We start from the raw sequence: 12,111 nt of genomic DNA, 5'->3' as shown, positions 1-12,111 counted from the left end.
ATTAAGAATAAAGACTATAAAGACGCTCCTTAATTGTTGTGACATTGCCACTTAGATTTTAAGCATGTGAAAAATAAAAAATATTGAACCAAAAGAATCAGTTTAAAGGGTGTAAAGACAGAAGGAGTACAGTTGAAGAAGGACAGGAAACATTCATGTCACTCTTTATTTTGAGAATTTCACATTTTATTAAAGTTTGTATAAAATTTATTTACCGTGGCCCCTTCATCAGCATAGCGTCATTTTCTTCTCATTGACAAAATGAAAATACTATTAAATCTAAATGAACTAAAATAGTAATCACAAAATAATACAAAGTAATTGCTGTACATACACACACACAACACTGTAGAATAACTAAAGCTAACTAAGGCTTTTTGTTTTATGTTTTTAAAAAAATTTATTGATAATAAACATTTACAAACAATAAAGCCTACCCTCTATGTTTACTTTAATTGACATTCCCTTCATTACACAACAATTTGACAATTGCATTTTACCAACCTCACTGATGCTTCATGAAGACTCCATGCCATTTCCCAAACTTTGGATTTTGTTATTGTGGGAACCAGCGATAATGGTGGTGTGTGTGAACCCAGGTACAGACCTCAGTGCCATTTAAAAACTTGTCTGATATCACACTGCCTTCACATTTTCCTACAGGCTGTGCCTCTAACCTTAAAAGCAACTGCTATTTAAGTTATGTTTTACTTTAATAATATCAACAGGCAGTAATGGGTCTGGAATCTTTCCCAAACTCTGGGCAGATGTGCAGGAAGTTGCCATCAGGAGAAGTACACAGTGGGATGGTCTGACCTCCCAGCTGCTGTGATGTCGAGAGTTTAAAGTGATGGGCTTTCAGGTGTACCTGTGGGAGGAGCGCACAGGGGACCCAGGGGACCGAGTAAGGGAACCAGTATACTTGGGGTAGCTGGAGTAGCATGGAGGGTTGTCAAGTTCAGAAGGAGATCCAATACTGTTGCTGGATGAGTCATCCATGGAGGGCTCCTGCAAAATAGAACAACTTCAGTCCAAATAACATTCTCTGTTAACAAAGATAATTTACTATGACAGTATTTATGGGGGTAGGGTTGGAGTCTTAGTTTGCTGAGCCAACGCTGTGAGAATGATAATTGGTCAGGTGCTCAGTGAGCAGAGGACCTGGACTGTTGCTGATCTTTCTGCAGGTGAACAGGCAGCTGACACACAGCCCTCTACTGTCCACTACAGAGACAGGAGCCACAGAGACGTAAACTCTGCAGAGGGAGGGGAGTGGTTCTGTCTGTGGTCTGTGCAAACCAGCATACTTCCATCATGCCATCAGAGTTTGCATCATGGCGTTGCCAGACGTGGGTTTTTCAGCTGTATGACTGTCTCCTTTATTAAAACAATGTGATACAATCAATCATCTCAGCCCACAGCTTGTCTGGCTGCACTGTAAACTGCTACAGCAGCTGCTTCGCCTCTGTGTGTAATTTGTGAGACGATGTGATTGCCATGCCATGAATTTTACTGAGCACATTCCACCTCCCAGAAGAATAACTCCCCTCTGATTTCAATGAGATGTATTACCACTCCCAGGACAGACTTTTTAGTCCCAACATTGATAGCGTCATATAAAAACAGCTATGCTGTCTGTAATGTAATGTCTAATGAACCTTGAATGAAGTCTTGCTGCCTTTTGTGAGACAAAGAATGGAATAAAATCAGAGTGATGAAGAGATTTACCTTTTGCTGCAGGATGTAAAGTGATGTCACAGCTACTCCATTATGCTCAGTTTTTGGAAGCACATCATCTGTGGCAAAGCACAAAACACTGAACAGTCATTCACATTCATCACCTGGTTTTTCAATAGGGTTACTCCAGACACATCAGATTATATCAAGTATAACACCATACCTCTGTTATTGACTGGGGAGTGATAAGAATGGTCATAAAACCTAGTGAGAGGCTTTCTAGGTGGATGTCTTGACCTAAAAAAGACGAAATGATATCAGTTAGTTTCTTGCACTATTTAGAGTTGATTCGATTAGTTGATTCGAACACCTAATAACAATTCTTACTTTTTAGAAGGCGTCCAGCAGGCACATATTGTTACCAAGGTGATGAGGAGGAAGATACCCCCAGTGGAAAGGATGATATAGAGGGAACTTCTTCCTGGTAGGATATTCAAGATCAGGAGATGCAGCTGATGACATTTGTTACAGAAACTATTCATTATGCAGAAGAAACTGCCTTTTCTAATAATCATTTATTACCATTTTAACTTTCAGATCTTATTGAATTGTTGAAATATGAAAACTGAAACTGTGCTTCTAATACTAAGACAGTATCACATACTGTAGACAGTCAGTCTGATGGGCAGGCTTGTCATGTTGCCCACAGGATTCTCCACTGTGCAGGTGTAGATGTCATCATCTGCCATCAACACCCGTGTGATGGTCAAGAGCTTCGAGTCAGGTGACAACACGAATCTTGTCTCGTTGTTCTGGGGCTTTCCTCCCTTGAACCACCTGTATGTCGTCCTGGTTCCATTGTCATGGGAGCAGTTGAGGATGACGTTTTCGCTGAGCTCCAGCACTGATGAAGACTCCATGTGGATATATGGCCTGGATATGGGTTCTAGAAAAAGGGCGACAGTTGAAACAATGTTTTTTTTAATTTGTAAATAGACAAAAAAGAGTTTGATGCGGTATATATGGTGATCCTGAGGTCTAAACCACATTACAGCAAAAACAAAATAATTACTCTAACTCTTAATTCTTAAGAACAACAAACAACTAATTTCTAATGTCTTAATTATACTAATCATCCAACATACTGTATATGCAGATACCAAATCTGTGATAATATCAGGTGATAACATTGACCTGGCTGTTTTACTGGTTTGGTTTTAGAATGGAGTGCTATGAAGGGTGCTATAAAATATAAGACAGAGGAAGAACCAAGTAACTGTTTTGCAAGTTTCAAGTTTTGACACTCAATTAAGGACATTTTTTATGATACAAATACTTATATTGAGGTAATGATATTTGGAAACTCATGACGTTTGGCTGATGGAAACATTGCACATTAATGTATTGCAGGTGACTCTAAAAAGCCTTTTAAAACTTTTACGGCACCAGTTGGCAGCAGACTGCATTCTCTGCAGTAGAGTAGGAAGAAAGAGTTTCCTTGACACAGACTGGCTCCTGTGGAACATTGTTTTTCCCTCCTACTCTTCCTCAGGATACAGGTGACCTTCACTCAGGCTTCTATGTGGGCAGGGCTGATGCCATTCTGCCACTATTACATACACCACTGAACTGCAACATATCAGGAGGTGCTTTCTTGTAGCGTGAGCTGCAACACATCATGAGCTATTACCCACAAACATCCTTGCCCATGGGGATCTGTCCTTGCTGCAGAGTTTAGAGGTGAGCATGAGCCACAAGAAGTTTTAATATACAGGGTGCTGACGATAAATGATCATTGATCATCACTGATAAATGATCTAACTGGCACCATGCTGCCAGTTTCAGTTTTGCAAAACAGCACATACTGCTTATGCTGACACATACTGACCAACAGCATCATAAACAACATACCAAAAACAACATATCTCACATGGCTTGTAATGGCTGAATCTCGTTACAAAATGCTCTGTAGTGTCTCTGCCTACACTTATACACTGTGGGAAAAAAAATGTAAGTTTACAATCACATCTCCACAAGACATCCACTGCCACACCTGTTGCTGCATGAGCTGCCTGCACTGCATTTAAGTGAGTTTCAGTCCTACAGAGCTACATAACAAGCTCTGATGTAATTACCAGCATGACTCCAGGTGTAGGTGCCAAATTGAAAACACCTGCCGGCCAAAGTGGGGAACAATGACATGACAGGTGGGCTGCGACGAACGGGAGGAAATGTAGCTTTTTTGTGCCTGTCTTCATTAATGCAGTTTTATTAATGGACAGTTTTTAGCACCAAATTTCAACAGTCACTCATATCCATCCAGGTAATCTGGAGGTCTATAACAATGAATAGCTTCAACCATAGGAAGAAAGCTCATGCTGCAGCAATTATGATAAATTCTCCTTCAATATGTATATTTCCACAGTCTGCCAGATTGGTGAGTTAATTATGCTCAATTTGCCACCATAAACACATCACTGGTGAAGTAATTATTGAGGGTCAGGGACTGTACTGGCTAAAGAGTCAGACATTGTGTTATATTAACTGCCCATTAGTGCAGAGTAAGTGTTTCAAATCTGTCAGACAGATGTATGTTTCTTAAAACACAGGTGCAAACTAAAGTGAATGAGATGTAATCGTATCCTTAAATTACCCACACAGAATCGTAACAGAACTTGTCCTCCTACCATCCACAGTGAGTGTGATGCTGCCCTCGCCTGTGAAGGTATCATCCGTGATGGAGATCTCCACGTCATAAGTTCCGTCATCAGAGAGTCTGAGGTTGTGGAGAAGCAGGGTCCCGTTCTCAAATACCAGAATGCGGTCACGATACTCAGGCCTCAGAGTCCCAATGATGTCAGTTCCAATCGACTGGACAACAGTGACAGACTTTTCCCTCTGGAGCTGCCACTTGATGACCGGCAGGTCGGGGCTGAAACTACTGTAGCGTACAGACAGAAGGGCCTCTCCTCCTGCTGTACCTCTGATGAGGGTGTTGGGGATAGTCATATTTACCGCCAGTACCTCAGCTGAAGAGAAACACAGAGGAGAGGTTCCTATGTTAGATTCTATTTTTCATATCTACTTAATATCTTCATATCTATCTGTTCTAACATAGCTTAACGTTTATAGGTTCAATGGTACCACAGTGAGTTTACCTCTTATTGTGAAAAGCAGAGCAGTAGCTATGGGACAGGACAAATTATAGAAACACCTGTCAGTATAATGTAATACCATGCAACATACAACCTGCCTGTTACAATAGACAGGGCTACAGGGCTGTGGAATAATCATTATTAACAGTTCTCACTGTGAGTCTTCACTATTTTCTGTGCATCTCGGTGTTTTTTTAACTACAGTGAGTGATACAGTAGTTAACCAAAGGCTAGTGTGGGCATCACGCCCCATCATTGCTGTACACTGGGGCCAGTTTGCATGGCAGATCCACATTACCATGGAAACAGCTGTCAGTCCTCGGGATGGGCCAGCATGAGCCAACAAAAGTGAGGATTGTTTGTTCAAATTTCCTTCTTGGCAGTTCATGAAAAGAGCACTGGGAGCAATCCAGATGCCATGCTAGCTTTGCAGAAACAGAGCAACTCAGTGACTCTGGTGCTAGCCACAACAATAGCAGGACAGGGATGAGACACAGTCACGGCTGAGAATAAGTAAACATCTGAGAACACTGGTTGTCCTACAGCCTGCAGGCACAATTACTGTATTACTTACAAAGGGTGGGCACAAGACTGTAAAAGCGCCCACTCAGTCTGATGCAATCGAATACCCCAACAACAAATACTATCTTTGTGATGTCTATTATGTTCAGTTTTTGGAAAGTTGTCAATTCAACCCTTTTTCTGATGCCATCACTGATGGTGACAGTGCAATGTTATACATGTTACAATATTATGCAAAACAGTGCAGAAATTACCACAAACCTCTGATCTTATCATATTGTGTCAAACCCTGTATGTGCTCTATTTGTATTTGTACTAATTAGGCAACTTTAAAATCACCAGAAAGTTAGCTCCTGTTATTGTCTTTTTCTTCCAACACCCATTTTAGTGGATAAGCTGACTCAGGAACTGCAGATTACACTTATAAGTTGTAGTTGGTGTTGAGCAAAACTGAATTAGTAAGAGACATAGTGTTAATTCGAAAATTATACTTGCAAACTGTAACTGTCATTCCCTCGTACTAAAACAAACTTTTTGTTAAAAAAAACAAACTTAAACAGTAATCAGACTTCGTTTAGCAGTTTTTACTACAGTGCACTTTCAGAGACATTTCATAATCATGCAGGTGAAACATCGGACTATTCTGAGGCAAAACTATGTTATCTATTTAGCGTAAGACCAGTTAGATGGGGCATTCTTATAAAGCAATATTACTGCAATTTTATAGCAAATTAAAGGAGAAAATGGGACATACCTGAATTGAAGAAACCAAGAGACATGAACAAGAAAATTTCTGAAATTATTTTGGCTCGTGGAGGAGCCTCCTTCTCCGCCTTCATCTTGGGTCTCAAGCTTTGTTTTCCTCCCAGACGACCAGCATAGTCTGTGACTCTGGGCAGGACGGAGAACACAGTCAGTCATTCAGGCTCTGTAGGGACTGAGTACATGCTGTTCTCACAAGCCACTGCAGACACAGGACAAAAGTGTATGTGTCTGGATGTCCGTTTTGTATGTTTAGTTAGCTTTATGTTTTTATCGCAACAGTATGTGATAGGCCCATATTCATTTAAAAGACAAATGAACAAAAGCTTTAACACAATCGTGAGATGCTTCAGTGTTCATTACCCCACAATATGAGTGTATCAGTGTTGCTTTAACAAACATGATTTTGCTTGTTCATCATCCATAGTGGAGGAACCAACTGAGGAAAGGTTGTAGGGTAATTAAAGGACCAGTGTGTAGGATTTAGTGCCATCTAGTGATGAGGTTGCAGATTGCAACCAACTGAATACACCTCCCTCTCCATGTATATAGGAGAACCTACAGTATTCACTAACAGGGCTCAGGCTAATATTTTATTACACATTTGATACTCCAAAAATGTTATGATTAGACATTACGACTGACAGAAATTAAAATAAAGCCATCTGAAGGTACATTAGCACTGTCACTTTTAAGAGATAGCACCATGTTACCTTCCCTGTGGTTTCTTATTCTTTCTTATATTTATAGTCTGAATTTCCACTTGAGTGAGTAATTGAATATTAAACATAAATCATTGTTTTTGTCTTAAAACATGTCAAGGATCTTAAAATATAAAAATATTTTTAAACAATCTGGTCATCAAAATCCCTATATTTCTATATTATACTTGCAATTGTTATTTATTAGTGTTTTCTATTTCCTAGTACAAGTGCAAAATATGTGTGAACAACACTGGTCATAAGAAGTAGTCTATATAACCATAAAGTAAAGATATATTGATGATAAGAAATTAATAGAATCAGACATTGTGTGCATAGCAACCAACTTCTACTCTCAGGTCTGGTCACATCACAGCATCAACAAAGCAGGTGCTGATCATTCATAGCAACCGAATTCCAGAATGTTGGCGCAGTATAAATACAGAGGCAGAGCTCAGAACCGTCCCTTTCACCAAGATCTTTGGAGGTAAGCCAACTGTCATTCTAAACTCCCTGCTATGCTTGGCTAACTTAGCTTTGTTTGCTAGTATTAGCATTAGCGTCTTGGCTAACTATTTTCTTTGAAAAACTACTGTGTCATAAATATTTTTATTGCCTTATTATTTCCATTACATAAATTTTAGTTAACAATGTTGAACAATACACAACTATGTGCTATTGAAACGTTACAGTGATGTTAATAACGTTGTTTTTTTTAGTAATGCTAACGAAAGACTTACTTATTAGGAGTCTTGATATTTACTGTAGTTGTGTTCATTGAAGACCCTCCGGTTAGCTCGGTAGCTGTTGACTAGCATAGATGCAGGTGCGCAGGGTGAACGGAGGCGGTTCTCCCTGGGCAAACTAGGGGGCCACCGGGGTTTGAGAGTTTTTGGTTGATGGGGGGTGGGGGTGAGGGGGTGTGAACTTTAGAGGAACTAAGAGGACGATACCTCTGGAGTGCATTTACCGAGACGTTAGCTGTTAATGGTCAGGACAGCAGGCTCGATGCTATAGTTGTGCAATATTTCGTTTGCTTTCTACAAGTGTTTAATACTAACAATGCAACGTGTGTGGGTGTAAAAGTTTCGAAGGTCTCAGAATCATTTTGCTAATGACGAAAAGTAATTAAGAGTCAATCTATTATTTTTTCTGTTCTTGTACACATTTATTTGGTTACAATTTTTAAAAATAATTAATAATGTGTTATTGATCGCATTTTTTGTAATATGCCCGGAATGTGCATCTTTTGAGCCCAGCGCGGCTCCATGGTCCAAAGTTCCATGTTAGAACCCCGGTACACCCGGAGCGCGTGTGTGTGTAGCCGCGTGTCTGCATGTTCTCTGTGTGCCTGCGTGGGTTCTCTCCGGGTACTCCGGCTTCCTCACGCAGTACAAAGACATGCAGCTTCTGTTAATTGGTGACTCTAAATTGGCCGCAGGTGTGAATGGTTGTCTGCGTATGTATGTTGTTATAAATCTTGGAGTATTCTTTTGGTGGCTGTTGTCTAAAACGTAATGAGGGTCTACTTGAAATGTATTTTGCAATTGTATTAAAGCCGTGCTATTCATTTATCTTTCAGAATTCTGACAAGTGCAAACAAACCAAGCGACAGAGCAAGAACTACAGAGTGGACAGAGAGAGAAAAACAGCAAGGAGAGCAGAGAAAGACTGTGGAGGACTGAAAAGGAGAGAGAGAGAGAGAGAGCAAAGCAGGAGGAGAGAGAGAGACAGAGAGAGGAGCAGGAGGAGAGAGAGAGAGGAGCAGGGGTGAGTTGAAAGACTGTAGAGGGTGTAAAAGAGGAGGAGGGGGAGGAAAGAGAGGAAGGAGCAGGAGGGGAGAGAGAGAGAGAGAGAGAGGGAGGAGAGGATGGAGAAGAGGAGGGTGGAGGAGAGAGTGAGGCAGGAGAGAGAGAGGGAGGAGAAGATAGAGAGGAGGAGGAGGGAGAGGGAGAGGAGGAGGAGGAGGAGGGAGGAGAGAAAGAGACAGGAGCAGGAGGAGAGGGAGAGGGAGGAGAGAGAGAGGGAGGAGAGAGAGAGGCAGGAGAGGATGGAGAGGAGGAGGCGGAGGAGGAGGAGGAGGAGGGAGGAGAGAAAGAGACAGGAGCAAGAGGAGAGGGAGGAGGGGAAGAGACAGGAGCAGGAAGAGAGGGAGAAGGAGGAGAGAGAGAGGCAGGAGAGGATGGAGAGGAGGAGGAGGAGGGAGGAGAGAAAAAGACAGGAGCAGGAGGAGAGGGAGAGGGAGAGACAGGAGCAGGAGGAGAGGGAGAGGGAGGAGAGGATAGAGAGGAGGAGGAGGAGGAGGAAGGAAAGGAAGAGACAGGAGCAGGAGAAGAGGGAGAGGCAGGAGAGGGAGAGGGAGAGGGAGGAGAGGATAGAGAAGAGGAGGAGGAGGGAGGAAAGGAAGAGACGGGAGCAGGAGGAGAGGGAGAGGGAGGAGAGGGAGAGACAGGAGCGGGAGGAGAGGGAGAGAGAGGAGAGAGAGAGACAGGAGAGGATGGAGAGGAGGAGGAGGAGGAGGGAGGAGAGAGAGAGGCAGGAGAGGGAGAGGGAGGAGAGAGAGAGACAGGAGCAGGAGGAGAGAGAGAGGCAGGAGAGGGAGAGGGAGGAGAGGGAGAGACAGGAGCAGGAGGAGAGAGAGAGGCAGGAGAGGGAGAGGCAGGAGAGAGAGAGGGAGGAGAGGGAGAGACAGGAGAGGGAGAGACAGGAGAGGGAGAGACAGGAGCAGGAAGAGAGGGAGAGGGAGGAGAGAGAGAGGCAGGAGAGGGAGAGGGAGAGGGAGGAGGGGAATGAGGGAGACCAACAGGAGGAGGACACAGGAAGGACTGCAGCTCATCTGAAGAGGGGCCTCGTCTCGAACCTGAGGATCCGGTACCTGGAGCACCAGAGGGACCAGCTCACCAAGGCCATCTCCAAGACCTACCAGAAGGAGGAGGCCATTTGTACTGGTGGTAAGAAACTCAGCTTATTTACTGAATGTATTTCAGACACGTGTTGCTTCCTGTAGTCAAATGGTCACTTTGAGTGTTTTTATTAAGATGTCAGATTCACATGTTTCTAACGCTGACACTTTGATATTCTGTCTGTTTCAGACGACACGCCTGAGGTGAAGGAGATCCGGACATGGAGGCAACAGGGGAAGAGGAGGATGCTGCTGAGGAAGCAACAGAAGACGGAGGAAAAGATCCAGCGCAAGAGGGAGAAGCTGAGGGCGAGGATGGATCAGGAGGACGAGGAGTGGAGAGCTGGCCTCTTCTCACGGATGGTGACGGGATTCTTTAGGGGGTACACTTCTTTTAATTTGGCTCTTCTTGGTGTTTCTGTGCAAACTGACTCTGACTAAAATCCACAGGACATAGATTAGAAAAATATATAGGTCAGCACAAAAAAATAGGATAGATTATAACAGTAATGTTAGGCAGCACAATTTAATGTGCTACAACATAGCCAAACAATGTTATTTGAATTCAATGTATTAATATTAATTTTATTAGTAGTAACCAGCCAGTAGTAATATAATCAATACTGTATTACTTACTATTTAATATTTACTTAATATTTAAATTAAAAGTATATATAATATAAAGTAATGTTATCTGAACTGAACAAAACAGATCACTTAATGTAATTCTTTAGGTTTAACTCATTTCAAAGTAGGATTTAAGTATTTAGAAAAGGAAAACATCATTTCTAGAATAAAGTTATTTGTCCTCCGATGAGGGGGGGTGGTGGCGGGTTAAAATTAAATTTTAAAAAGTAATTCAAATTACTGAAGTAAGGTTCCACATGAACCATTAACTGGCTGGTTTTATTTATGTAGCAGAAATTACACCAAAACAGAACACCAAAACACAAACAAATTACAAATCAGAAAATAAGTCTAAACCAGAGGTTAAAGTAGTCAGAAGTAATAATAGTAATTTAGAATAAAGTTATTTGTCCTCCGATGAGGGGGGGTGGAGGTGGGTTAAAATTAATCCTAAATCTTTTAAAAAAGTCATTTAAATAACTGAAGTAAGGTTCCACATGGACCATTAACATGCAGCCTGGCTGGTTTTATTTATGTTGCAGTGTTCAGGAGTAGATGTCACAAAATGTTTAACAATAAAAGAACAGAAAAAGGCTAATATAGTTATTATATATATGATAATAGCAATTTAGAATAAAGTTAGTTGTCCTCCAAAGAGGGGGGGTGGAGGTGGGTTAAAAACATTTTTTTAAAAAGTAATGAGAAACATGCAGGAGAGAAGCATAATTCAAATGACTGAAGTAAGGTTCCACATGGACCATTAACATGCAGCCTGGCTGGTTTTATTTATATAGCAGCGTTCAGGAGTAGATATCACTTAGTGTTTAACGATAAAAGAACAGAAAACAAAACCAGAGATTAAAGTAGTTAAGAAAAGGCTAATATAGCTATTTTATATATAATAACATATAATAATAGTAATTTAGAATAAAGTTATTTGTCCTCCGATGAGGGGGGGTGGTGGTGGGATAAAAAAAAAGTAATGAAAAGCATGCAAGATGATTTTTGTGTAAAAATGTTAAATGTTAAAATGTGTTGACAAATAATAATAAAAATCATTAGATAGTTCCTTGGTATTTGTTTTGATTTGTGTTTTTTTGATCACATTAAAGTTACAGTCAGCTTAGCTGAGCTTGTCGTGTCTGATGAACTGAGGGGGTGAAACTAAACTGAACTGCACTGAGTCCTACTCATCCCTCACAAAACTACTGGAAGCTCAATGCAACAAGCTTTTCAAAATGATGCATCCTCTCTAGTCTATTGCATTGAGCCTGTTAGTATAAAGGGATGAGGCCCTGCTCCTCAGAGGTGCCTTAATATCTTTGTTCAGCACATTTATCCTCTGCTCTGAGGATGTAGTGAAACAGTGTCTAGAGGTAGTTCTGCTGGGCCAGTGGAAGGGTTTAACAGAAACTGTGTTCAAAACTCAGACAAAATGTCGTTTTTAACCCCTGGAGGCTGCATGAGACAATAAACATCAGGAAAACTTTTTTAGTGACTCAGTAATGAGAAGACACAAACTTCTTCATTGGTCTATGATTCTCTAGGGAACGAGGATAAAGACATGGCTTTTATTTTACCCACTAGTTTCTACACTGTTCATTTCAGGACAGGCAGGAGTGCGCAGCCATCTTTGTAGGATGAAATGTCATATGTGGAGATATCAGACTATTATTATTCAGCCTAGTGATGCATGTAAAAGCATGCTCCTCCACTGTACCATACACATCTTAATACATTAGCAAAATAAGTTTAGTTTTAATAT

At 41.3% G+C, this 12,111-nt stretch overlaps 2 protein-coding genes across 2 annotated transcripts; one reads left to right on the top strand and one right to left on the bottom strand.

Moving 5' to 3' along the window:
- Positions 1–152: 152 nt before the first annotated feature.
- Positions 153–6,328, bottom strand: hepacamb (hepatic and glial cell adhesion molecule b). The gene is made up of 7 exons (XM_018691776.2): positions 6,109–6,328; positions 4,365–4,706; positions 2,342–2,623; positions 2,065–2,158; positions 1,901–1,974; positions 1,729–1,796; positions 153–1,008 (listed from the first exon to the last, which is right to left on the bottom strand). Exons 1-7 carry the CDS (start codon positions 6,191–6,193, stop codon positions 859–861), a joined length of 1,095 nt encoding a protein of 364 aa, XP_018547292.1. The 5' UTR covers positions 6,194–6,328; the 3' UTR covers positions 153–858.
- An 859-nt stretch (positions 6,329–7,187) lies between these two features.
- Positions 7,188–11,243, top strand: LOC127143696 (trichohyalin). The gene is made up of 3 exons (XM_051078708.1): positions 7,188–7,304; positions 8,400–9,768; positions 9,910–11,243. The coding sequence occupies exons 2-3, from the start codon at positions 8,688–8,690 to the stop codon at positions 10,158–10,160; spliced, it is 1,332 nt and encodes a 443-aa protein (XP_050934665.1). The 5' UTR covers positions 7,188–7,304; positions 8,400–8,687; the 3' UTR covers positions 10,161–11,243.
- The last annotated feature ends 868 nt before the right edge of the window (positions 11,244–12,111 follow it).

The sequence above is a fragment of the Lates calcarifer genome, linkage group LG20 (assembly GCF_001640805.2).
Source record: "Lates calcarifer isolate ASB-BC8 linkage group LG20, TLL_Latcal_v3, whole genome shotgun sequence".
NCBI classification, from domain to species: domain Eukaryota; kingdom Metazoa; phylum Chordata; class Actinopteri; family Centropomidae; genus Lates; species Lates calcarifer.
This window is presented reverse-complemented; position numbering and strand designations above follow the sequence as displayed.